The following is a 26,463-nucleotide window of genomic DNA, read 5'->3' on the forward strand; positions in this document are numbered from 1 at the left end:
AAATGTCGAGCAGTCGTAAAAAGCAGCCCCTTAGCTTCCTCTGTGGGTTCTCTGTGACTCTCCGACAAGTGGGGCTGTCAGGAGTAACGTTGGAGCTACACAGACTAGAGGAGTGGAGGCCGAATGGGACGCACTTGCAGGATCCTTTCTTACCCAGGAGTGCGGCTGGCTGACGCTCATTCTCTCCCCGCAGCTCTCTTTTGCCTTCATCCCCTCCCCCTTGAATTTGTATCTCCATATGTGTCACTCACTGGTACATAGAATGCCCTTGCCGGAGCAGTGGTCTTTGTCTGTAGTTAGGACCAGACCAGCTGTGACAAAGCAAATCTTTGAGCTCCCCTTCCGCAAATCCTTCTGTAAGAAGCTGGGATGGAAGAGCAGACCTTTTCTGTGCAAGCAGAGGCTCTCGAAATCACTGGTCCCGACCCTCACCCTAGCTTGGCGTCCATCTTTCTTCCCAGCCGTAAATGGCGCCCACTAGTACTGTGACCTAATGTGGGGTCACATGATCCATGTAATGGACGTCTCCAGAACTTCATCCTTCTCTGGGGCCCATTTCAGATGTGATAGTGATGACTTTGGGGAAAGGAGGAAGTAGGCTACATGGCATAAGGCAAAAAAATCGGTGATGGAAGGGGGTAGGGTGTTGATGAAGGAAGGGGATTGGAGCCTGACTCTCTTTCTTGTTCAGGGATGTGCATGTAATTTTTCAGAAACTTTATCATTTCTATGCTTCCCTTAGCTTCCTTCATTTGTCGCCACCATTGCTTAGGAAAGGAAAGATGTCTACTTGGCATCTGTATGCGATTTTCACTGGCATTCAGGAAGGAATTTTCCATGGAGGGAATAACAAAAATCATGGTTGGATTCCCTCCGTAGATGACCCAGTGTCAAATATAGGTAGATTCTTAGTAGACTTTTGTTGGAGGTGATCATGGTCTTTCCAGTTTCATCTGTCCAATGGGGATAATGACAGAGCCTACCTCGTAGGGTTGTCCTATGGATTAAACTAACAAATGATTTCAAAGATGGCCAGCCCTTAGAACAATGCCTGATACATTAGTAAACAGTGTTGGTTCATGTTTACAATTCCAGAAGTTACACTATGGTCTTCAGCAGTTGGAAGCTTTCCTTTATTCTGCCTACTCATTTAAAGCTTTACTTATTCAGAGGCGCCTGGGTGGCTCAGTCGGTTAAGCATCTGACTCTTGATTTTGGCTCAGGTCGCGGTCTGACCTGGAGCCCCGCGTTGTCCAGCTGCACACTGTGGAGCCTGCTTAAGATTCTCTCCTTCTGTCTCCCTTTGCCCCTTCCCTGCTGTGTGTGTATGCGTGCTCTCTCTCTCTCGCTCGCTCTCAAAAAATAAAATAAAAAATAAAACTTCATTTATATGAAGAAACCAGGTGGAGACCATTTTCTTTAAAAAAACAAAACAAAACCTCATCAAGATATGTCAAACCCTTGAAATGTATCTGACTTTGTCAGTAAGAAGCCCAGTTTACAATAGTGCCTAGCGTCTCTGATTATTCTTTACGGGGTCATCCACCCCCTTCTTTCCCAGGCTTTTGGCATTAAAGAGAATATATCTATTTATTTGAAATACCAAGTACAAGATTGAAATCCTTGTGACTAGAAATGAGATAAGCTCAAGCTTCTTTTCTGTTGTGAAATGTTCCATTCCATTTCTAGTGTCTGTATTTTGAGATTTCGATCTACGTATAATTGAGTTCTTTATGCTTTCCTTTGTTCCAGAACGGGTATAAGGTGATTCCTGTATTATAGGATGAGATATACAGGATTCAGTCAGGGAGGAAGGGGGAGCAGTGCTGTCCTTAGAAGAAAGAGAAGGATTTGCGGTAATAACCGTTGGCATTTACACATCGCTTCGTGTTGTCCCCCCCGCCCCAGTCCTTTTAAAACCAAGGTCTCTTGGGATTCCTGCAGCGACTCTGTGGATAGTGTTCTTCCTGTTTTATAGATGAAGATGCCGATCCCTGAAGACTGTGCTTTGCTCGTGTTGACCTCGCTGATTACTAGTGACAGAGTTGGGACCAGGATGCCTGCCTTGCTTTTCAAAGCCTGTGTGCTTCCCTAGAGTTGAAATCATTTATTGGCCAAGTCAGCCATTATGGTGTGACCCTTGGAGGGATTTTTTTTTCCCCCGTAACATAATCCATCTCCTGGTTCAGTACTGAGAAACTGGCCATTTAGGCATATTCATATCTTTTCAATTTATGCCTTGTTAGGATGGCAGACGGGAGGTCTCTCATGGGGTGGGAAGACTTAGTCTCCTTGACTGGCACCAGCTCTACTGAAACCCACCTTCTGGCTTCTCCTGTGGGCCGCGAGGGATTTTCAGCAGTAGACGAGTAGAGGCCTGGCACCCTCAACGTGATTTCCCCTTCTGGGGAAAAGCTTATGACGGGCTGAAGGTAGGACCCCATCCCACCCCGCAGCTGGGTTTAAAGATTCATCCTGCCCACATGATTCTTTACACCTGGTATAGGAAAAACAGGGAAAATTGAATGTGAGGAAGCCGTGGCACGTGTCTGTTGTTGAACATCAGTCTTCCTGATTCCCCCGTGTATTCTGCTTACTGCTGTGGTTTTAAAGCCTCATAGCCAACTCTGCCCATCCTTTTTGAAGAAAAGGCACAATCCTTTCAGGAGAGTGCCTCAAACCACTCTGAGCTTCTAGATTAATCTGAGACAACATCTGAGTTCAAAACCGGGTCAGAGTTGCAGAATAGCAAGGGAGACTTGCCAATTCAGCAGGCGTGCGTCTTGGGCTAGTTAAGAACCAGGACAATCCTGAGGTCTGACTTTGTTGCTTATGTTGAGACCTTGTGTGCCGAGATAATTCTGGGTGGCTTTGGATAACTTTGTTTCTTAACTGCGAAGGAGTGTCTGCTGCCTGATAAGTATTTATCCATGAAATAGCAACATGGTGTATGTAGGTCCCAGGGTCAGAAGGTTTGTACATCACCAGAGACAAAAAAAAAAAAAAAGCAAGGTCATTGGCTTGGGCCTGTTACTGCTGTATAATGTGAGTCCTAGCTTTAAAAAAGTGTCTTTGTTATTCTTATGCAGGGTCTCTGTGCTGGATTCTTCCTCCTTCCTCTCCTTGCCTTAAGGGCTATATGTAATCATAACCAAGTAGAACTGAAAACAGACAAACCTGTCCCACTTCTAGTGGAGAGGAGAGAGATCCGGGCTCCAAAATTGCCTCTTTCTTGCCAAACCTCAACTTGTTCCATGTCCTTCTTTTTTCCTTTGTTTCTTTATTAATGCCCTTCCCCAGTCCCGGCCTGACCCTTCACCGTCTGGCCGTTTGGTTGGCCTCGTGTCAGCGATTGATCCCCGTTGCTGGCTGGATCCCGTTCCCCGTTAACTCTTGCCTCTTTGCCACAAGGGTCGCAAGAGGGGTTTTCGATGTCAAGGCAACGCCCACACGGAGAATGGGTTCTAAGTGTGGCTCTGGTAACGGTGTGAGAGTGAAGTGGTGATGCCTCGTGTGGAGGACTTGAGGGGTTGGCAGCACGTTTTCTGCTGGTGTCCCAGCAGAGCCGGAAAGGACTCTCGAGCTTAAGCCTCCGCGCCACTTGTAAGAAACTTGTAAGAAACTTGTAAAAAATCGGGGGCGCCGGGGGGTGGGGGGGCTCAGTCAGTGGAGCGTCTGACCCTTGGTTTCAAATCAGGTCATGATCTCACGGTTTTGGGAGTTTGAGCCCCGCGTCGGGCTCCGCGCTGACGGCGAGAAGCCTGCTTGGCATTCTCTCTCCCCCCTCTCTCTGCCTCTCCCCTCACTCATACTATCTCTGTCTGTCTCTCTCAAAAATGAATAAAAAAAAAAAATTAAGAAAAAGAAACTTGTAAAAATCGGGGGCCCGCTGCTCTGTGCCAGACGCGGTGCCAGGCATTCTGTGCTAGTTCCTTAACCCTTCAGAGCAGCCCCTGAGCGTCTCGTGTTTTGCAGCTAGGTAAACCGAGGCTCGAGAGTTGAGCCACGGCCGCCAGGACGCACGTGCACATCGGCCACGCTCTCAGGCACCGGGCGTACAGCTGCGTTTGCCAGTTGACGTGCCCCCGCTTAGCGGAGCTGACGGCACCGCCTGGAATCGCAGCCAGGCTGGTGGCTGAGCCGAGCGGTCGAACACCTTTCTGGGTGGGAGGACGCGAGACCCCCTCAGACGGCCACGCCCCGGCCCTTCTCTCCCTTTGGCACTATTTGTGGCCACCATTTGCCCTGGTGACGGGAAAGGTACTGTCACCAGCAATTACTCGGTGGAACGAGGACATTAAAGAGGAAATTTCCATTAGGTAAATAACTGTGAAAGAAGAACACCAGAGAAGCGGGGGGCGGGGGGGGGGGGGGGAATTCAAGCCCAGGCTCCTGTTACACTGGCCAAATATCTCTGGCATCCCATGCTTGCTGAATATCATAAAAGGGTCAGGAAAACTGATCGGAGCAAACAGAGGGACACAGCGTGAATTTTTCTCTTGCATTATTCCAGCATCTACTTGAATTTCAGTTTTGTAAAACCAACTGTCCCGAGCCTGGCCCCAAACCCCGGGCTAATTTGTAGCGGCTCCATTTCTATGGACAATGGGATTCTTTCTGGAAGGTGGGGTATTGACACTGGGTACGTCAGCCACGCAGTAGAACTGGCATCTTGAAGCGCCTCTGAGATTTTTTTACCCCCCGGTTGAAGATAGGGCTTTCCAGAAATTAAGGACTTCCGACTGTGGCCAGAATTCACAAGCGTGGTGTATGCTAAAGCTTCCTTCAGTGAAAGAAAGGACAAAAATCTGTGTTGTTTTCACAAGTGTAAGAGCAGGTTTTTTGAAGGACGTTGTGTTCCTTGGAAGCTTTCTAGTCTTCTGTGGACTTGAAATCGCTACAAGATGGGCTATATTGACCTACGTCTCCCCCAAAGCTCCTTCTGGTGTCCAGGTATCGTTTTTACCAAGGAGAGTTACAAATTGTCTACATATTTCCCTCTGAGTGCTAGTCCTTCCCCAGCGTGCGAGCCTGGCCCATGCTGTCTGTCCCGGGCTTTTCTGCCCCTGGGCGCATAGCTTCCGCTTCTACGGGGATGCACCTGCCAAGTCCTGCGTATACACACCATCTCGCTTAACCCTCAACAGCCCCACGGGACCTGATTATTTCCATTTTGCAGGTGAAGAAATGGAAGTTCAGATAACGCAGTACTGTTTTCATTGGATGCCTTGTATGTATCAGGTTCTGTGCTCAGTGCTTCACGCATATTGTCTAATCGTTCCGGCATTCCCCGTGGGTGGATATTCTCATTCCCATTTTGAAGATGAGGACACAGGCTCCCAGAGGTGAAGTTACTTGTCCATGATCTCATGGCTATTCAGTGCCACAGAATCCAAAGTCAGGTGTGAAGTTATTTCCGAGGTCCTCGGAGGCAGGAGGCAGAAGCCATCTCTGATTGAGGACTCTCGTGTGCTAGCCTAGCGCACAGTATGTGTTCTGTACATGTTTGATTGCTTGGTGGGTCAGTGCATCGCTGCTTTGTGCTTGCTCATATCCTTACGGTTTTCAGCCTTTCCCCTGCTGCCTCTGAGATTAGTTTTCCCCTTATCTGAATCTCTGCTTCCGAGCTTCACTCCCCATTTTGACATCCATGAGCATGCCCAAGAGCATCTGCTCTGAAGATATTTCAAAGTGAGTTTGAGTCTCGTTGCATTTGGCTTTTCTTTTTAAAATACACAGGCAGAACTGGGGGTGGGGCGGTAACGGATGTCCTGCCCAGTCACCGCCACACGGCACACCGTGGCTGTCATGGGCACCCCGGCTGTGTTTTGACGATCGTGTTCTAACTCAAGGACACGGGTGAAATAACACTTCCCAGCCTCAGAGAAGACCAGTACCGGAGGGCACCGTACAGAGTCCTTTTACTGGAATCCCCGCCCTCTCCAGCCCGTGTTCTTACCCTGTCTTTGAGGGAGAAATAAGATACGGGGTATGATTTATTTTCCCACTGAGGTGGGGAATGAGAGAGGTGGAATTGAGTATGACTAAGTGCTCCCACAGTGAGAGAAGGCCACAAGCTTTTGGTGCCCCGGATTCATACTCAGAAGCCCGGTGGACTGGCCCAAGGCCCAGCCTCTTTGACCACGGCACCCGTCAACTCACTGGTTTCAGATTAGTTCTTATAAAGAGTCTCTCCCCGTAAAATCTGATTAACCTCTAATCAGTACGGGTTTGGCTGGATCATGGATTTCAACATCTTCCCATTTCCTGAGTTGTCAGTCACCGTTACAGGGATGAAGACTTTGGTAATAGTTTCCTGCTAATAACATTCTTTGTGTCCCTTACGTGGACCCACAAGTGACAAAAGACCAGTCCAGTTGGCTTTCGTGAATAATTTGTTTACCCACAGAGAAGTGGGAATTCAGACAGAAGTCCTAGGGTAAGTAAGCTGAGTAGGTGTGGGCACCTTTCCACAGCTACGAAGCACACAGAAGAATCCAGCATTTAGAGGAAAGAGTGATCTGTCAGGTCATCTTACCCCATCCCTGCTGTGGTCGATGTGGTATTTTTATACTGAGAACACCCGGGTCCAATCAGTGCTGGGGGAGTGAAGGGGCAGTAGCAGAATCACTTGGCAGTTAAGCTTTTGGCGCGAGCTCGCTCCCAAACCTCGGGTATTGAACTCGTGTTGGGGGTGGGGGCGGGGGTGGGGGCGGGCAGTTTGCCTAGAGGATTCTATCATATTTTCTTAGGGGGGGCGGAAAGTGTTATAGGATTTCTCATTTCTTCCTAGTCAGCAGCCAGAAATCCGTAGTCAGGACCTTATCTGTTCCAAGGACAGACCTCTTTTCAAGGAAAACGAGAGTCTGAGGAAGTGGGAGAGACCCGGACAAAACCCCGGAAGGAGCGTGGGTGCCGCTGGGCACTCTTCAGGCAGAACACGCGCCTCTGGAAACATCGCGCTTCCGAGAAGGGCTCTCTCACTGGCCGCTGCCTCACCTCTTCTGTGGCATCAGGGAAAAGTGTTTTTGTCCAGACCCTGAGTGGAGAACACCGGCACACCGGCAGCCTACATAGTTCCAGAACGTAGCAGGGACTCCCTTTTTTTTTTTTTTTTTTTACCCTTAAAACAAGGGTCACATTTTCCTCTTCTCCCTCGATTTGCAAGTCTTTCGGTTTGTGTTGCAGACCCTCATTGCTGTCCGTCTCACGTATGGGGTTGTTACCTTCCCAGTGAGGCCATCATCCTCGAGAATAGGTCCAAGGCTGTATTTGTGTCCCCAGCAGTACATAAATCTGGGCCGGGCCCACAGTAAGTGCTTAATAAAGATGTCCTGACTTGGATCGTAGATCACACACTGTCAGAGCTGGAAAGGATTTTGGAAACCACCAAATCCAGCACTCTAATTTTAAAGATGGTACCACTCCAGAAACTCATTTTGGAGGCTGGTGTTTATCTGCTGGAAAGGGGGGGGGGGGGGGCGGGTTTGTTTTTGTTTATGTTAAAGCCTAGTGCAAATGACCATAATTCTAAACCTTTGAAAGGCTTTCTTCATGGTGCAGGATGTTCCCGCTGGGACTAGTAGCTGACTAATAATAACAGTAAGAATGCTGACTGGATGCCATACCCTGAGCCCCTGTCACTAATTCTTCCAGCCACATAGCAGCGTTGGTACCATCGTCACTCTGCAGATGCCACCTGGGAGGCTCGGCAGGAGGGCACCTCGCTCAGGCTCCTGTAGCTACGGGAGTGGTTGAGGCAGGACTCGAATCCGGTCTGGTCAGATGCCCAAACTCATGGCTCACGGCGGCTCTCAGACGGGATCCCTGACTAAAGCCCCATTTATTGATTCACAGTGCTGGCTTTGCAACATCCCGTGGCGTCTCCATCCTAAAGGCAGCTGGAAAATTAATTTTCATTAACTTTAGCTCTCCAGTTAGACACGGAGAGACAGGGGAGGCAAGGCCTAAAGCAAATAATGATAGGGGCTGCATCTCCAGAAAGGTCAGTAATTACTGCCCTGGATTGTAAAAGCATTTAGGCTGAGTGAAAGGAATGTGTGTTCCCCTCTCTTGCTCCAGAAACCATTGCTTTACCTCGAGTTGCTGGTTCTTCCCCTCGTCTTTCTTCTGGGCCCAGAACTCCCCCTTTCCTGTCCCTTGTGTCACAAAGCCTCAGGCCTGGTGGCTTCCAGGACATACCTGTGTAAAAAATGTCCCTCGCCAGACCAGTGTGAAACAGGCCCCGAAGGCCGGGCTGCCCAGTGTACTCGGCCTTCAAGGCAGGCTGTTCGCCTCGAATCTTTGCGCTGAGCTCTATGTCTAAATAGCATTCCTGTGAGTTTTCTGAAAGGTTAGTCCTGGGTCACTGGCACTTAACCCACTTGTTTTGGTAGATCCTTCCCGAGAAGGTTAATTATATATTTGATATCCTTTCCTCTTTATGCCTGAATGATGAGGATAAGTACCCTGTGGTTTATTAACTGTCACTTTAAACCTTTTCAGATTGTCTTGTGACAAAACAGAGTTTTATGTCCTTTTTATCCAGCTTTGACGGATGAGACAGCTTCTCTGGTAAAAGAATGCCAGGATAAATAAGATCTTTCCCTGATTTGTGGGGGAGGATTTTGCACTGGAAGTCATGAGTTCAAGTCTGCCATTACGTACGAAAGGTGACCTGACCTGTTAGCCTTTCCATATACTTCATTTTCCCTTGTGGACAAATGGGGCCGGGCACCTCGGCACTCGGTACTTGCCGAAGAAGTGAAAGAGAAGACATCGCTTTAGGGCAGTTGATGTCTCTAAAAGGTTTGGCACCAAACCCTAAAGCAACAAGGTGCCGTGTTTCCTATTTTGAATCCCACTGATTTCTCTGCGCAGAGAGCCTCTGTCCTTAACATTATAGAATCTCAATACGTCCCTCTCCCCCACGGGGTCATTTTGGAATACGTTTAATTTTTTTCAGTAAATTTGCAGTAGGACCGTGGAAGGTGGATGCCATTAGGGGCGGTTAGTAGACGTTTTGCGAACCTCGTGTCCACCCGTGTCCGCGTCCTCCAATCTTGTGCGTCCAGTGCCTTGAGAACCAGTCTCCTGGGACACACGGTATCTGTGACTCAGCAGTTAATCTCTCTCTCCATTGGTATTTACTGAATCCCAGCTAGGAGCAAGGGAAGGTGTTTATGTAAAATCATTAAAATAGCAAAAACAGCGCCGAGGCTTTAAAACCCTTTTCCTTCCGTGTTTGATCCGTTCCAGTTTGCGGGGACGCTGTCGGACGGCTTAGGGAAGACGATGGACAATCGGCATCAGTCGGAGCGGGAGTACATCAGATACCACGCGGCCACGAGCGGGGAGCACCTCGTAGCCGGCATCCACGGCCTGGCTCACGGTAAGTCACGGCTGCCGGGAGAACGGCTCTCCTGCCACAGTTCCTCGGGGCCCTTTTCACCCATCTGATGGCAAGCGGACATCCAGGCCGGGGAGCTTGGTGTACCCGAGAGCCTTCCAGGCTGTCCTATTTATTGTACCCTCCTCGCAACTGAAATGTTACAGCCTGTGGCAAGCCTTCATTTATTTTCAACACGTTGCACACATTGCGATCCCTTCCTGTTCTTTGGCTTCTGTTCCCAAAATGTGATACGGTATCATCATTTGAACCCCTTTCTAGAATGCGGAATTGCCGCTTCGATACCCGCCTCCTGCTTACTGAGCGTTCCTTCCGTGGCAAGTGAAATGTGAAACCGGCCGCCGGGTTTGTGGCCCAGATGTTTTTGAGTCTTGTGTAAATGCACACTCACCTGGATTGTAAATGCAGGTGTCCAAGAGATGTAGGTGATGGCATGGATGTATTAAGCCTCTGAATTTGTATGAATTCTGCCCTTTACTGCTCTACCTCCGAGTCATTTGCCCTTTGTTGTGTTTTTTCTCCACAACTTCTTAGTGTGACATCCAAGGCCCTTGGAAATGCAAACCCAGCCAACTTGGCCAACCACTGTCCCCCAGCCATGCTGTATTTCAGCCACCCGAAGCCCAGTGTTGTTCCCCAGACGTGCCTTGCTCACTCAGTTCATTCTGCTCCCTTCCCCTGCCTCACTTCCTTGTCAGGCAGAGTCCAACTCAACCTAGAAGTCTCCACTCAAGTGACGTTTGCTCCACTGTCCCCAGTCAGAATTAATGACGATCAGGGCACACGTGGCAGTCTAGGTCATGTCTCTAGCCAGCTGTGTGTGTGTCTTGCTTTCCTGATAGATGGGGAAAGTCAGGAGAGCAGAAAGACCATCGTGTATTCACCTTTGTACTTCAGACCCTCACACGATACCTGGCATATAGTTCATGCTTATAGTTAGGTTAGGATGGTTAGGAAACTGCGCTGTTGGTACCAGATTCTTAGAAATAATCTGAAGCTATCAGAAGTCGTATCAAGACTGATCAAGTTCAGATTATCTGCATTTGGAAGAAGGAGGAATGTGGAGAAGAAAAAGAAAAAATAATTCTTTTCAGTCTTGGGACACAACGTTTAGGACAGGGTTTTTGTTTATCGGGTTTCCTCACTTGTGAGGTTTGGCTCAAAATGCCTTTACTTTTCTTAAGCCTGCCCAACTGGAGAGGGAGCTGCCCCAAAGGAGACATTCAAGCCAGGAGTAAAATTTAGCTGAAATTAATGTGTTCACGGACTCAAAAAGTTGGTTGCTGGGCAGCCGTGTGGGGTGAAAGGTTTCCTCATTCTTCCTAGTAAATATAATGATAGTGCATGGGAGTCGGAGGAACTGTGTTCTTAATGAATGTAAAATGCTTTACTGTGCATAATTGCCTTTACCTGTCTAGCATCCTTGGGATGTGGAGAGAAAATATAGCTGTCCTCACTTTTCAGATGGACACGACAGTGTGCTGAAAAAAATGGATGATGGGTTCAGGGTTGGTTGCAAAATCCCCTCCAACCACGGACCATTCATACAGTATGTGCAGCATCTCCAGGAACAGGTAGCCTCATCCAAGGAGTTTCCGTGAAGCTCTGGATTGTATGCGAGTGACATCCTTTCTCCTTCAGGATGAAACCATTGTTTTTTGTTTTCGTTTTTGTTTTTTAATTAATTTATTTATTTGGAGAGAGCAGGGAAAGGGCAGAGAGAGAGAGGGAGAGAGAGAGAATCCCAAGCAGGCTCTGCGCTGTCAGTGCAGAACCCGACGTGGGGCTTGATCCCTTGAACCGCGAGATCAAGACCTGAGTCGAAATCAAGAGTCAGACGCTTAACCGACCGAGCCACCCAAGTGCCCCCAGGATGAAAAAAATTCTTAAATGATAACAAGGACCAGAATCCATTCAGTCTCCTTGTTTTAAAAACTGGGAGTCTGGCTCAGTTTTCTCTGCAGACCCTGCTTGTGCCAGGTTCAGTAATGTCTGCCTCTCTGTGAATGTGGTTCCAAAGGTTGGGAGAGGACCGTAGCCTCACTGGAGCAAGCGGACCCAGAATCCAAAAGAAACGCTATGGATTGTTAGTGCTGTTAGTGCGTTCTCACCCAGGGGATTTCCTTTGCCGATTTGTCTCACTAGAGCTGAAGAGTCTAGAGAGCTTCCTCATGCCCCCACCGTCAAAGGGTAAACATCCTGTGAGTGTCCCTGGCACACATCCTGGAAGTGCTCCCTGGACAGGGCCCCCCTTCTTCCCTGTAGCCCCTGTGTCGTCTCCAGCCTCTGCCAACCTCTGGCCACTTTTGAGGCTCTTTAAGGTCATTGCTGTCAACTTTCAAAATGTTCGGAATGTCTCTTTGACCCAGGTTGGTCTTTGGAACAGACTCCATTGAGAGCCCTGGCTGGTTTTGGCAGCTTTTGGTTGGGCGGGGGGGAAGGGGGGGGTGCCTTTCATCAAGGCCTCATGATTTACTCATTACCTAAACCCAATTTCAGCAAAGCATGCAGTCGTTTTTACCCGTTTCAAACTTCTGGTGGTGTTGGCCAGTCACATAGTGTTCTTGGAAAACTGAGGAGCTGTGTTTAGTTCTCTCTGCCTTATATTTCATGGGGTCCCAACTTTCCCCAAAGTCTGTTGGTTTAGTCCTGCTGTCCGTGTCGTCTCCTGATGGCCCGTATGCTTCCCAAACTCTGAAACTGGAAAGTAGCCACTGTTAACCTGTTAGGTTTTCTGTGATTTTTTAAACTGGAACACACTTTACTTGAGACTGACGTGTGATATATACTCTCAGACTCTCAACTTGGTGGGCAAGCCTACTGGGTTTCCCAGCTAGAGTTGGCCTGCCTGTAGCCTATTAAGAAGTCGACCGAATGTCCCTAAGTTACCTTGCCGGGTGCATGGAATTGATGAGGTTCGGCTTTAAATGCTTTTGCTTTGTCCTTGGCCAGGTTACAACAGCCCTTGTTTCTTTTGCTCTAGGTATCATTGGTGGATTGACCAGTGTGATAACCTCAACAGTGGAAGGAGTGAAAACAGAAGGGGGTGTCAGCGGTTTCATATCTGGCCTTGGGAAAGGACTCGTGGGCACTGTAACTAAGCCAGTGGCAGGCGCCCTGGATTTTGCATCAGAAACAGCCCAGGCGGTGAGAGACACAGCCACTCTCAGTGGCCCCAGGTCAGTGGTCACGGAGGGAGTCGCTTTTGCAATTTCCATCCCAGATATGCTGCCTCTCCTGATCCATGCTGATGTGTTTAATCATATACTTTCCACCTTAATGATGTGATTTTTTTTAAAACTTGGAATCCATGTATCTAAAATTTCTGACCTGCCTAATATAAATATGTGAAAATAAGGTGCAAACATCGGGCATGAATCGCTTCTCAGCCTTTTGGCTAAGATCAAGTGCAAAAATCGGGCATGAATTTTTTGAGAACTACATCTGTATCTATCCACCTGTATCTGCGTCTGTCATTTATGTATATATAAAATATTGGTTTTCTCGTTAGAGGGGTCAGAAGTAGAATTGCACCGTTACAGATCTCCCGTTCACCAAACGAACTGGATCCCCATATGCCCACTAAGAGAACTGTGGGGCTGCAGGCTGCATCTGGCTCCTGGGCTCCTGGCATGGTTTTGGGGTCCCTGTCTTGCAGTTCCCCATGTGGGTCTGCCCTTTCTCTGTTCTCCCTCCACTCGGACATGCCAGCCGGCCCCCAGCCTCATAAAGGAATTCCGCAGGCAGGTTGGCAGCTTCACTGTGGGATGCAATCTTGCCTCGATGCCAGCCAAGATGGGAAACCAGGGGCAGCCCGCATGGCTCCACATCCCACAGAATCCAACTGCTTGAGCACAGCTCCTCGTGTCAGTCGCCTATTTGAGCCTTCCTTTTTCAGAGTGACTAATTGGGGATCTTATCAACAAAGGCTATAATGAATGTTACAGTTCCCAGCCAAGCTGGACGCCACTTAAGCCCAGAAGGATTTTGCTGCTCCCCGGTTAATAGATATTCCCCAAGTGAATTAGCGTGCCCTTTTAGAATGCCTCGGGCCTGGGCCTTATCCACACCCTGCCGCTCCCTCGAATAGGATTTGAAGTGAAATCGTCCCCAATTAAAGTGAATCCATTTGTCTGTCACCAGAAAACCTTCCTGATGACACATTACTGCAGGGGAAATGCTTAAGATTGTGGACTGGGACCATGTAATATGTTCTGCCAGAATGTCTTCCATCTGGAAGCAGCTGCTTTTTACAAAAGGATCTGTAGCGTTTACTTTAGTTAAGTTACATTCTATTCTCAGATACAGAGCTAGAGCAATCCTGGAGTATATTTTGAAGCATTTACGGAGGTGGGGGGAGGGGCAGTAGGGAGGCTTCAAAAGTATTAGTTTTTCTGCGTCTGCTGGAAACCCCAGAAGTCTACCCCCAGTATTTCATCAGGACAGTAAGAACTGATGACCATATGAGTAAAAGCAGGCAACCCTTACGAATTCCAAAGGAACCGTCCTTATTCATGAAATCCCCAAGTGGTCAAGGGATTGAGTGTTTGTTTCACAAGGGGTCTGAGGTACGTGTGTTTAATTTTTTAAATTTCGTTTTGTGCTGGGAACTTCAGTGGTGTTGACCAGAAAGAAATGACTCGACATTTCTACAGTGTGGAAGTCTTGATAAAGTTTTGCCTTTATCAAGTGTGCCTTTATCGAGAAAGGCATAAATTGGCTGCCGCAGCAAGAAAGGTGTCCTTGCCATTTTCACTGGTTGTCCAGCATTGCCACAGCAGGGTCTACTTCGTGTCACCCATGTATCCCGTCAGTCATTCATTTCTAGTCAGTAAATACCAATGGAACATTTTCTACAAACTCAGCGTTGGGAACACGGCAGAGCGCAAGGCTGGCCCTGCCTTCAAAGGGCTTACAGTCCAGTGGGGAAGCAAACTTAAAACAAGACTCATACAGTCATCCTAGTAATCCTAATTTGTGGAAATTGTGACAAATGACGCAGGAGATGTCCAGGGTGCTGTGAGACTGTGTCATTGGAGAAGGCGCGGGGGAGAAGGAGGTCGGCCAACCTGGGGTCCATGGGGTCAGGAAAGGCTCTTCTAGGGTAGTGCTGTTTAGAAGTCCAATGCACTGTGCGTTGTGCCCCGGGACCCCCTAGGAAGTGCTGGTCGGGATGAAGCCTGAAGTGGACGTGGGGGTGGGCCAGGTCAAGGGAAGAGAGAATCACATTCCAGATAAAAGGGGTACAGGAAACTATATGACTTGCCTAAACACAAACAGTAGCCGGGCATTCTAATCGCAGTTTGGCTGCAAATTTCCCGGAACAGCTGTCTTCGTAGCCCTTCGCTCCCAGAACAAAAGCTATGGTGGGAAGCGAGGAGCAGCCAGGTAGTCCGCCTGGGGACGTGGGAGCTTAAGTGAGGGGGAAAGAAGCTTCTGCATCTCCTCTCCATTCTCAGAGGAGCCACGAGCAGGAGAACCACGGCCGAAGCTAGCAGAGGTGCACAGGGCACGTGCTGGACCATCTAATGGGAGCCTCGGAGAGCTTTGGCCCTTTACCCTTTATCGCACTAAAAAGGCATTACAGCTTCTGCTGAGACACGTGGACCAGTTTCCCTCCGTCCATTTGTCTAGGTCCCAGAGTAGGTTATTAGTGAGGATCTGTGTGTTAGAGAGGAAAGAACACTTCGCCTGGAGAGCCGTAGGTCTGGGTCCCCACCCCCTTGTTAGCTTCGGGCCCTTGGTCAAGTCTCCTCACCTCCCTAAGCCTCAGTTTTTTCATCTATAAATTGGGGATAAATATACCTGTCCCTTCATTCTCTCTCAGAGGTCTGAAGCCCAACCAGAATTATTTTAATGTGGCTGCCATAAGGAGCTATAAACTGCTGGACAGCCCTATGTTTGAAAGTCACATTAAAGGAACACAGATTCTTGCAGGTGGAGAAACGTTTCGGTGCCTTGAGGGTTTGTTCTGATGACACTGGGATCTCTCAGGAACATACTAATTCTACCACGGGATAAATCACCCCTGTTTCTTGGAAGTGAGTTATAACCATCTCCAACCATCCCAGTTGACTGAACGGGATCCAGGGGTGTTACTCAGGGTTTTTCCCCACTGTTTAGACAACAGGGACTAACAAATGATTTGAAGGGATTAGAAGTGAGATTCTGACCGAGGGCTGACCTGAGCCCAGGGACCGAGCCAGGAATAGAACCCAGGAGTCCAAGAGTTCTGCCTCTGAGTCTGCTCTTGGAACAAGCCTTTCTGCTTCCTTTGTACTATTGCGTCCAAGTGAGGGCTTAGATCTTAGCATCTATGTTTTCAATGACTCAAATTTTAAGCAGATGATAGCAAAGTAAGCCATAAGACTGCAAAAGAATACTCCTGCCAGTAATCCATCTGAAAAGTGGCCTTACAGGAAATATTGGCTCCTTTTCGTGTTTATTTGAACATGATTTTATTTATAGGGAACCTCCCCCCGCCCCCCCTTGAGTTCTCTCAGATTAAAATACTTCCAAGTTCCTCTCCTCGGTGGAGTGTGCAGGCATTCCACAAGGACAGTCACCTAACTTTCCCCCCCACCCCAAGTTTCCATGCAATCTAATCGTTCTTGGGAAGGCAGGTGGGGGCGGGGGGAGAAGAGGGCGGAGGGCCGCGCAGAGCCCTTGGCCTCCACATGAATGTTGTAGACCAATATCCCCTGCTGCATTTGTTAACTGGACAAGTATGTGTGGTTTGGAACCAAAATAAGAAGCCTTTTCCAAGGCAACGTTCTGCTGGCTCAGGTTGCATCTTCTCGTCTACGTGTTGGGCCACATTTGTCTGTTCCCAAGTCAAGTTTATGAAAGTGGCACAGATGCAGCCACACTGGCCGTGCCACGGGAGCCCCCTTCACACAAGGCCACGCGTGCCCTCTTCCTGCATGTGTGGTGGTAACTGGTGGGAGCCCTTGAAAAGACACTTGGGTACAAAGCCACAGAGACCCGGGAGCAGCCATTTCACAAGACAAAGTACAAATAACGCTGAAGAGAGAGGAGTATTGGAGTCTGGGCTATGTATTTGCTTGGTTATTTCTCTAAATACCCTCTGTTGTAGGCTTTGGGTTACAGGACATTTTAGGAATGTAGCAGATGAAGATTTATGAAGCCGGGTCCTGAGGTTTCCTCCAGAATATTTCTTCACCTTTTTAGTCAGGACCCCAAATGGGGAGAGAAGCGGGAGCTGGCAGAACTTGAAATATTTAAACGAATTTAGCAAAGCTCAGGAGTGTCAGAGCTTTATCTCCTTATTTAAGTTAGATAAGGAGGAACGGGAATTCGAAGGGTAATGATAGATTGACGTTTAAGAATATAGCCATCAGGACTCTGAGAATGCTCTGGAATCCCAGGACCCCTGTGTTGTGCACGTAGATGTAAATTCCAGTTGCTCTGAGAGCTTTTGAGTAACCTCTGGGTTGATTTCGCAGAAAAGATTTATGGTGGGCATATTTGACCTTTTCGGTAAAAACACTCTCAAGACACCACCCAAAATTTGCTAAAGACACTTTCTGCCAGCGGCCTCCCGGGTATGAAATGGACGTAGATTTTCTTAAGGAAAAGTCCGTTTTTGTTACAGTGTTTGCTTCTTACCTACGACTCTCCCGGATCGAGGGGAAGACCGTCTTGGGTCAGCAGAGCCTGAGTGCAGTCAGGTTGGACAGGTCGCGAAAAAGTCCACAGAGGGAACTTGGCAAATGCTTTTACTACTTTTCCATCCCAGTTGGGAAATACTGCTTGTAATTCTTCTATCCACGCATAACACATCAAACAGAATTGGTTTGAATCGAGGCTCGAGGCAACTTCCCAAAGTTAAAATCTTCACGAAAATCAAACTGGTTATTAGGATACACCAGGGCGGTCAGTTTTTCCCACCAGTGTCCCCCTAAGGCAGAGGAGAGTGGACTTACGCCCCGTGTAGCTGGGGTCAGAAGCGAGCCCAGGACTGTTTGGAAAGCTTCTGTTTCATCTTAAAACTAAACGAATCTTACATTTTATCACAGGTTTGTTTTCATGACTTAATGTTTTTAGTTGCCACCTAGTAAAATCAGCCCGTCACAAAGGCGCACCAGGTCGTCCTGTAGCAACTGCCTCTCACGCTCATTGAAGAACTTCAAGAGAAGCCTTCCGGATGAGTCCTGGGGACCTTAGTAGCACTGACGCAAAGACAGGTGTATTAACACAGTGAAAAGCTAGAACCTAGTGCATACTTGACCCTGAGGCTCTGCTTCTGATCTTCAGCCGTATCTGTCTGTGAGCTTGATAGCTATCTGCCGCTTGGGGCAGCCAGGGAATCGGGTGATACGAAGTTTTATCGTGAGAAGGAATTTGATTTTAGTGAGACTGAGGAATGATTGCTGTGTCCACCCAGAGGGAAGGGGCCGTTCACACCTCTCCTCTGCTGCCCAAGGGCGGCACATGGGGCACAGGGCGTAGGGCAGCCAGTTGCTTATCTTCTGCTCACCCTTGGGTGTGTGTGAGGTGAGAGCCATCTATTCCCATTTCCCGATCTTGCCAAACCAGGCCTTTCCAGAGAATGCCCAAAGGTAGATGGACCGTTTTCTCACTCCTCCTGAGCAACCCCCGCGGGAGAAACCGCTTTCAGAGCTACGTTAGGATGTAGGATACTCTCGCTCGGGTCTAAAATTAAGCTGATGAAGTTACAGGATAAGATATTTTTTAGAAACACCCTAACAGTCTTTCATGCCTTATAAGTTAAAATTCCTCTCACAGGAACACAAACAGAGAGATCTTTTTTTTTTTCTTCTAAGACTAACATCTTCCCTCTTGCTGAACTGTAAATACCATACTCCCCTTTCACTCAAAGGCTCCACATGATGCCATTCTCATTATAACATAACTTATGGAAGGCTCAGATCTGTGGCTGAAACCTGCACACACCTATCTGAGAAGAGACTTTTCATTTCTGAAATCCCATGACTCATTTTTATGCAAGATTATCTGTTAGGGGGGAAAAACACTTTTTTGGTCATGGTACATTATAACCGTTTCTAGAAAGGAGTGTCTATTTTTTGCCATTTTTGGCATGCAGACATGACTGACTTCCTGGAAACGGCACAATCCTGCTTCCAAAAGCAAAAATAAATTGGATTTAGTCATGTGCATCCTTAAAGTATAATCCTCATGTCTCAACCAGCAGGTCTTTGCTCAAAGAGAATAGAATGGAAAGTATAATCGCTTTCTGATTTTGGTTTCTTCCATTTAAAAATTAAAGAATCAATCTAACCATTGCACATGTGGAGTCCTTTCCTCGTTCGGGGACTTGATTTGTGCAACTCTGGAATGGCTGCATTTGAGATTTTGGGTTTGAACTTCAAGAGAAACGGAACAGTGTGTTTCTTCCTGAGAAAAATGTGTATTTTATGCGTTAGAGAAGGATGAAAAGTCATATCCTGTTTATAGAATTCCTCTGTAAAGGTGCTAAGTGCACTTACTTTTAGGTTTTGATGACTCTACCCAGTGTCTTTAATGGTTTTCCCTTACAGAGTTGTCTCTCTTTGCCCAGCAGGAAATTGGAATCCTCCTTAAAGAGGGGATCCAGGTTTGAGTTCAGATCCCCTGCTCCCAGAAAGCTTGAGTGTGGGATAATTCTGAGGCACATAGGGGGCCAGCAGACCAGGAGGGGATTGAAGACTATAGTGTTGTGTTACAAGTAAAAGCTTGTAATCTTTGGGGGGAGAAAAGGTAGGTTTGGGGGTTATAATTAGCCCAGAGTTTCCTTGCCCCAGTACCTTTATTTAGTACTCTTTTGTCCGACTGCCTTTCAAAGACAGATTCTTGCCAAGTTTCTCACTTACTTGTCAAGTGGGGGAAAAATAAGATTGAACTTGTAAAGCATTTTACTTTTTTTTAATTTTTAATTTTTTTCTAATTTTTTTTAACATTTATTTATTTTTGAGACAGAGAGAGAGCACGAACAGGGGAGGGTCAGAGAGAGAGGGAGCACAGAATCCGAAACAGGCTCCAGGCTCCGAGCTGTCAGCACAGAGCCCGACGCGGGGCTCGAACCCACGGACCGCGAGATCGTGACCTGAGCCAAAGTCGGACGCTCAACCGACTGAGCCACCCAGGTGCCCCGTGAACTTATAAAGCATTTTAATCACAAATCCTCTGCAAAAAAAAAAAAAAAGAGTTTTATTATATCGGGCTTATATAACTCAAATTTGGCTAACAGTGTTACCAAACTATATCCTAGGTGGATTTGCTTTGCTGCATAGAGGAAACGGATTGCTCATTAGCACAAGATTTGTCCATGTGGGTCTTTTTAGAACAGAGGCTCTCAAAACATGGCTTGAGGACCCCTAGGGAGGCCCACTTTCCCAGGATCCATAAGGTCAAACTTATTTTTATATATTTATATAGGAATTCGTACGTGGGTAGTTAAATAACTCTGTTATAGTGATATTCTCTAACGAACATACAGTGGAGTTTTCCAGAAGCTACACGGTGTGTGATACTGTGCACACGGATGGAGTGTACAAGCAGATAAGAAAATACAACTGTTTTCTATTAAGCAAGACTTAAGGAGATTTGCAGAAATGTAAAACAATGCGACTCTTTGCACCTTCTGTGGCTCCATGAATATGCCACCAGCCAACAGATACCTGTGCCTGGTTAATTTCCTTGACAAGATGCTCTATGTGAAAATGTGGTGATGATCCATCATCCTGCTGGGAAATAGCACCAATCGGCAGTGGTGGATTAATGTGGATTAAACTGCAGGAGCCCCCGTGATGGGATGCTTCACCTTGGCTTCCTGCCGACAGTTGTCAGCCCTCCTGGTTTGCTGCTGACTTTTACTGGGTTTCTTGAGGTAACAACTGGAAAGATTTTATTACATACCAGAAAGACCTCTTACAACAATTTACCTAATTTAGTCCTTCACCTTAACCTACCCTCCCAATAAATTTTAACTTCAGCAGCATGGTGAGCAAGGAGCACATTACTTCAAAGTGCAAGGCCCATCTTGTCAAAGGCCGCTGGCTCCCGCTAGCACTGCCCTCAGCTCTTTCAGGAAATGGAGAAGGTATATCTGGGTCACAGGTCACAGTTCACTTGGGCAGAACCTCAGCTTTCTCCCCTAGCGAAGCTGGTGGGGCAGGACAAACCCACGGTATTCGGGTAAGCTCCTTTGAACTCTCTGTGAAAAGCAGTTTTTATGAGGCAGTTCTGTGTTAACACCAGAGGCCGCCCCTAGTGGATTCTACCCAAACGTACTTCAAACGTAGGTGACGCCAGCGGTGACACAAGCGTCATCATAAAATCCCGGGGACTGCAGGAAACTTCAGAGGAGAGTCAGAGCCGAACTTCGCTTCTCATTATGAGGAGGATGGGCCCCAGGAGTCCTGGCTAACCCGACTAGCTTAGGACTTGTTGGATCCAGTGGAACCTCCCTGAGTTCTGTCAGGATCGACACAGGGCAGAGCTCCTCAGTTCCCTAGACTTTCCAGATCTACCCCGGCAGCACAATTCGGGTGACAGTGACTGGCACCTGCCCACCTCCTAAGGCGTGAAAGGCCAGCTTACCATGTTTTCATATCCCTCGTGAGAAGACGAGAGCCTCTAAGAGTTTGTGTCTTTGTTTGAATTGTTGAGGGGCCCCCATTTATTCAGTTTAGCCAATTCTAAATGTGTGATATTCCGATCCAATTGCTTAATAAACATGCTGGTTCAAGTATAGGCAAACTGACAGTAGAAATTCATTGCTTGGTAAAATATTGACCTCCCACTATGTTCCAGGCCTATAATAGGTATAAGTGCCAAGAATATTTAAATACTTGAGGACAAACTGCCTTGAAGAATCTTCCAGATTCTTGAGAATCACCAAGCTGTTTGTGCATCAGTATTCTTAAATTGGTCTTGCGTGTTCAGGAGAGCAAGTTTCCTCTAGCTTTCTTAAAGTACCCCTTTATGAGGGTGACCTGATTTCCTGTTTGTTCTGGAAAACCACAAAGTTGAATTTGTGTTGCAGTGGTGTATACTGGGGAGGCTTGGTTAGTTACAGGCAGTTTTTCTGGCTTTATTAACAGGTTTATCATAGCTCTTCCAAAACTCTCGAAAGATCTCCACTCTTTCTGCCTTATATGTTCTTACTAAATATTATATAATTTCGTGCTATGACTTTGACCCTCATTGCCTCACTATAACACATTTTTTTTGTCTTCTCAAACTAAATTTCATTTTGTCAAAGTAAATATGTGTCCACACTATTAAAAGTCGAAGGCTTCTGCATGTCCGAACATAAAAACCAGCAACCTCCCGCCTCAGTTTTCCCTGCCTCTGAGACCTTTGCTCCCCCAGAGGCAACCACTTACAACACTTTTGGCTGCTTCTTTGATTTGTAGGTATTTACCTCTGTGTTTCTTTAAAAAAAAAAAAAAAGTGCTATTTCTTGATTTCATTCGACTTCTTATTACTGTACGTACATACTCCCTCCCCCTCTTTTTCAGTATAGTTATATTGGCCTTTTCGGGCAAATTGGTATTCAGTTTTTACACTGTTAGGACTATGTCAACAGTATTCCCAGCAAAGCTACCTAGGTTACTATGATTATGTTTCCTTTTTGGTTTCTTTTTTTTCCCTGGAGTTTGTAACTGCTCTGACTCTTGTTTGCTTAATTTGCTACATGCATATTCCCACTTCTCCTCAAGTTCTTGCTTTCAGCTTTTTTTTTTTTTTTTACTGCAAAGTTAGTGACTCCCTAAAAAAAATGTGGTTTTCTATCTGCCTGTTGCTGATTTATCTGCAAACTCTTTCTGTATGTTTCAAAACGTATGAAGCAACTTGTCGGGTTTATGATTTTTCTGGTAGGTGCTTCCCCTGGTGCCGCCTGCTCCCGCGTGGACCTCCTGCTGTCTAGAAACCACAGGGCTGGTGCCCTGCTGCTCCTAAGTTTCTTTCTCCCGTTGGTTTGGCCTTTTTCTTTCGTGAATGGAGACAGTCCTCAGGTGGTTGGTGATTCTCGACTGTCTGTTCTGATCCTCTTTCAAGCCGAGGCACCAACAAGCGGCCTGGGAGCCGTCTGTGGGGCCTAGGGCCTTCCTGTCTTGTGCTGAGGAGGAACAGGCTGACGGGGGTGAGAGAGGGGCCCGCAGATCTCCCTGCTGCTTCCACGGGCCGGTAGCCAGTCTTGCTCTTTGCAGCACCCTGCCACACAGGGCCTGCCTTTGGCCCCAGAGCCCCAGAGCTTCTTGGTGCCCGTCTTGCTGAAACCTGGTGGGCTTTACCGTACTAATTAATCAGCCTGCCGCTCTGTGGCTCCCACTCCCTCGGGCTTACATTTCAGCACCGCTTGTCCGTCTACTCCTGCGCTTCTGAAAGAGTGCTGACACCTTCTCTTTATCCTTTTGGAGTCGTGCCATTTGTATCCCTTGGCTTTCGCTTTCGAGGGGTCTCTCGACTCAGTCTGTCGTATTTAATCAGAAGCTCTATAGCGGGGACTTTTCACTAATTCATTCATCCCTTCTTGATGTCCTTTCCCCCTCCGCATCCAGCCAGTAGCTCTGAATCCGTGTGGTTTGCCCGACATCCATATCCGTGGTTTCTGCTACGACCTTCTTTAAGTTTGGTGGCATCGGGAAATCAAACAGTAACGTGGCTGCTGACGGTTTCAGACCTTCACCACGAGCCAGGCACCGTTCTGTGTACTTTCCACGTATTCCCTCCTTTTACGGCAACAACTTCTGAACAGCGGCCTCTTGGGCGGCCAGTGGCCCTTCCTTCCCTGGAAGCCTTGGAAGGCGCCTGGAGAGAAGGCTTTGCTACTCCCAACCCCAGCCTCAAGTCTGGGCTTGGTCTTTAATCTCTCATTCTGTGTGTCGTAAAGAAACAGGTTGTAGAAGGCTCTTGTCAGATCCCAAGAACATGAAAGAAATAGCACACCCCACGGTAGTGACATGGCCCTGTCACCACCCCTCGTGGAACCATAAAAGCTATTCAGAAGGGCCGGCAGCTGGTGAGCGACTGTGCTTAGATCCTGGGTGCTGATGGGTGTTTTGTAGTTTCCAAGGGAAGTTGCTGAAAGTTTTCTTATCTCGACACTCCAAGGGCAAGAGGTCTTTCTTCAAAGAGAAGCGGTCATTTCAGAGAGAGATGTGGAAAGAACATAAAATCACAGGTCTTCCCCAGTTCTGGAGAAGAAATGGGAAGGAGCACTGTGGCCGCCCCCGTAAAAAGGAACCAGGCGGTTACGGGAATCAGGGAGGGCTTCCCGCAGCGCGGTTTGGTCCCCACATCTGTCCAACAAGGTCAGAGGGCCCGCGGGGAGTCGGGCAGCCCCGGCTCCGAGGCCCTGCGCTGTTCTCTGTCAGCTGTGGCCTGGAGCGAGTCCCTCCCTGCTTCCTGTCTCTGAGGTGAGAGTCCTGTCGCTCCCGTGGGATGGGAGCCTCCGTGGTGCTCACGTGGAGGAGGTGGCATAATGCACGAGAGCACCTCGCCTGAAGCGGTGTGTGCGGTCGGGGCTCGAGAAATGGCGTCGGCGTCCGGGCTCTTTCTGAACACGGACGGAGCGGACGCGAGGCGGCGATGACGTCTTCGCTGCTCGCACACACCGTACCCCCGAAGGCCCACTGGCCACTTGCTCTAGTCTGCGAGGCCAGGTTCACCTGCTCGGTTGGGTGTCTGTCCTTCCTGGTCTCTTTCTCCGCACAAAACAGACCGTGAAGTTCAGGCCCACAGACCTGTGCCCGTCACGCGGCCGAGGTTGCTGGGCGGAGGCCCTCAGCCTGGGCCCTCAGCCTCCGTGTAGGAGAAGCCCTTTGAAAAAGGTGTGCGGAGGCCACGAACTCACTCTGAACCCACTTGTGAGGAGCAGGTGATCCCAAACTATTGTTAGTGTCTGCTGTAAATGATATGCCTCTGGGTTCGAGCAGAGTTCAGCCAGAAGCCCCACATGACATGGAAATCTGTCCTGGAGCCAGGTTTGTCGGGTAAAAGTTATGTAGCGAATGTCTCCAAACATTGGCATCTGTTGTCTGCCGAGGCTGGGGCGACCGGGAGTGATGGAGTGCTTGCGGAGATTGGGACGGGGCGTGCGACCCTGTGACAGCTGACAGACGCTTTCGGGCCACTGTTGCTCATCCAGCTCTCTTGATAAACAGCCTTGAAAGCATTACGTGGTTTGGAAAGCATTCCTCAAAAACAGTTACACTCTCCAGACGCATGACAGGCCACCGTGGAGTTTTGTGGAAGGGTTTTGAATCGTAGAATCGGATCCCCCTTCGGCGGGGCCGTTGGAACGGGCGAGGGCTTATCTGCGTGACTCCCGCCAGGACGGCATCACAGCAATGTTATCGTGTAGGTCGGGGTCCCCTAGTCTGTTAAACAAACGAGAGAGTGCTCTCGGGGTCAGGGCTAGAGTTGAAAAGGAAGAACTCTTTTCTTTCCTCTCTGGGTAGATGCGACGGGCCCCTCGAAACCCCGCTTTCATCGTGCGCCCTTCATTTCGTGGCTTCTGCATAAGGCAAGAGACGGGGCTTCGGGTTATTGTGCAGCTTGGAGCCTTTCAAAATGAGCTTCCTCTGGAGCATAAATGTTCGTTTTGTAATGCATTTCAGAGCACACCTTCCCAGTTGTCCTATTTCCAGAAATCTAGCTCCCGTTGCCTTTTGCTCCTCCTAGGAGGTTCTGGGTGCCGCAGGGCGAGAGGGAGGAGGGGGAGGCGGCTCGAAGGGGGTGGCGTCCCTGCCGTCGCAGTTCATTTGGGACTTAGACTCCTACAGAACGCGTGAGGCAGGCAAAGTGCTCTGCCGACCCATTTTGTCACAAAACTTTTACTGAATTCTAATACACCACAGGTTGGTTTTGGGGGTTTGTTTTGTTGTGTTGTGTTTTTTGGGGTTTTTTGTTTGTTTTTTTGCTTTGCTTTGTTTCGTTTTAAGTTTGGGGATAGGATTCACAGGATTTGATTCTTATTCCCAGAATGCAGTGGTGGTGCTGACAGAGTAACATGGAACATCATTCTGATTTATCATGTTGAAGTGACAGCAGTTCACATTCTTTTAATCTGTCAGTGTAGGATCAGTTCCTCCTTGACTCGAGTCTCTGCGATCAAAATAACCTATCTGGATGTTCCCTTTGGGTATTGGAGGCAGCATGGCCTCTTGGCAAGAGGGCAGGATCATAAATCATGAGACCAGAACCCCGAGTCCGGCCCTCACATCCCTCTGCCTTGTGGCCTTGTGCCAGCAGCCTCTTGTCCCTTCCTCAGGCCAGTCTCCCCACCTCTGAGGGGGTGAGGGTCGTCCTGGCCTGGTCACATCTGCCTGGCCGAGGTGAATAGCTCCCTGAGGAATGGCGCAGAGGAAGCTGGGCATTGGGACAAAGAAGGAGCTCAGGCAGGACATACGAAAGCTCGATAATATTTTCTAAAAATAAAAAGGCCGTAGGTTAATCGGAGGCAGTGCGGTACCTAAAATATTGCTGAGCAACCCTTGGCCCTAGCCTGAACCCCAGCTGGGCTTAGCACTGTTTAAGTTGGTTACATCTAATCCCCCGAAGGGTTGAATAAGTGGCCCCAGACATGGCAGGCTAGCTCACATGGGGGCAGCATGTGAGGACAGCCTACATGAAATGTAACATCCAGGCAAACCCTTGTGAACAGACTGCTTCCCACATGCTCCGTCGCCGTAGAGGTACTAGAACGTTACGCAGATTCTTTTAGCGGATTCTTTTAGCGGATGCCCACGGAAGTCGGTGTTCAAGAAAAGCTCTTGACGGAGGCCATTTTGCATCAAGAATGGATTGTGTGTGGTATGAAAAAGCAAATTCCAGAACATATTCCTCTTTGGCTCCCAAACTAGGATAAAATTCGTCCTTTTTAGGCCCTGCGTACGACATAGAGTCCGTGGCGGGGCCCCGTAGCTTGCGAAGGCCGTCCGGAAAGCACACAGGAGAGAAGCGTGTGCGGCGGTGAGTTGGCTGCTGATGGCGGCCCTGGGCCCGTGGGGTGGCTGCTGCCGCCTCCCACTCGTGAGCAGCTTGCGTCCCTGCACTTCTGA

The 26,463-nt window shown here is 48.3% G+C and overlaps 1 protein-coding gene across 8 annotated transcripts in view; it reads left to right on the top strand.

Moving 5' to 3' along the window:
* The window catches only part of VPS13D (vacuolar protein sorting 13 homolog D), a 266,928-nt gene that overhangs the window by 194,576 nt on the left and 45,889 nt on the right, over nucleotides 1-26,463 (top strand). For all 8 annotated transcript variants that reach the window (XM_042954200.1, XM_042954201.1, XM_042954202.1 and 5 more), the window contains 2 exons: nucleotides 9,259-9,391; nucleotides 12,393-12,588. In XM_042954200.1, coding sequence (XP_042810134.1) covers nucleotides 9,259-9,391; nucleotides 12,393-12,588 — 329 coding nt within the window. The remainder of the gene's footprint in view (nucleotides 1-9,258; nucleotides 9,392-12,392; nucleotides 12,589-26,463) is intronic.

The sequence above is a fragment of the Panthera leo genome, chromosome C1 (assembly GCF_018350215.1).
Source record: "Panthera leo isolate Ple1 chromosome C1, P.leo_Ple1_pat1.1, whole genome shotgun sequence".
Lineage (NCBI taxonomy): Eukaryota > Metazoa > Chordata > Mammalia > Carnivora > Felidae > Panthera > Panthera leo.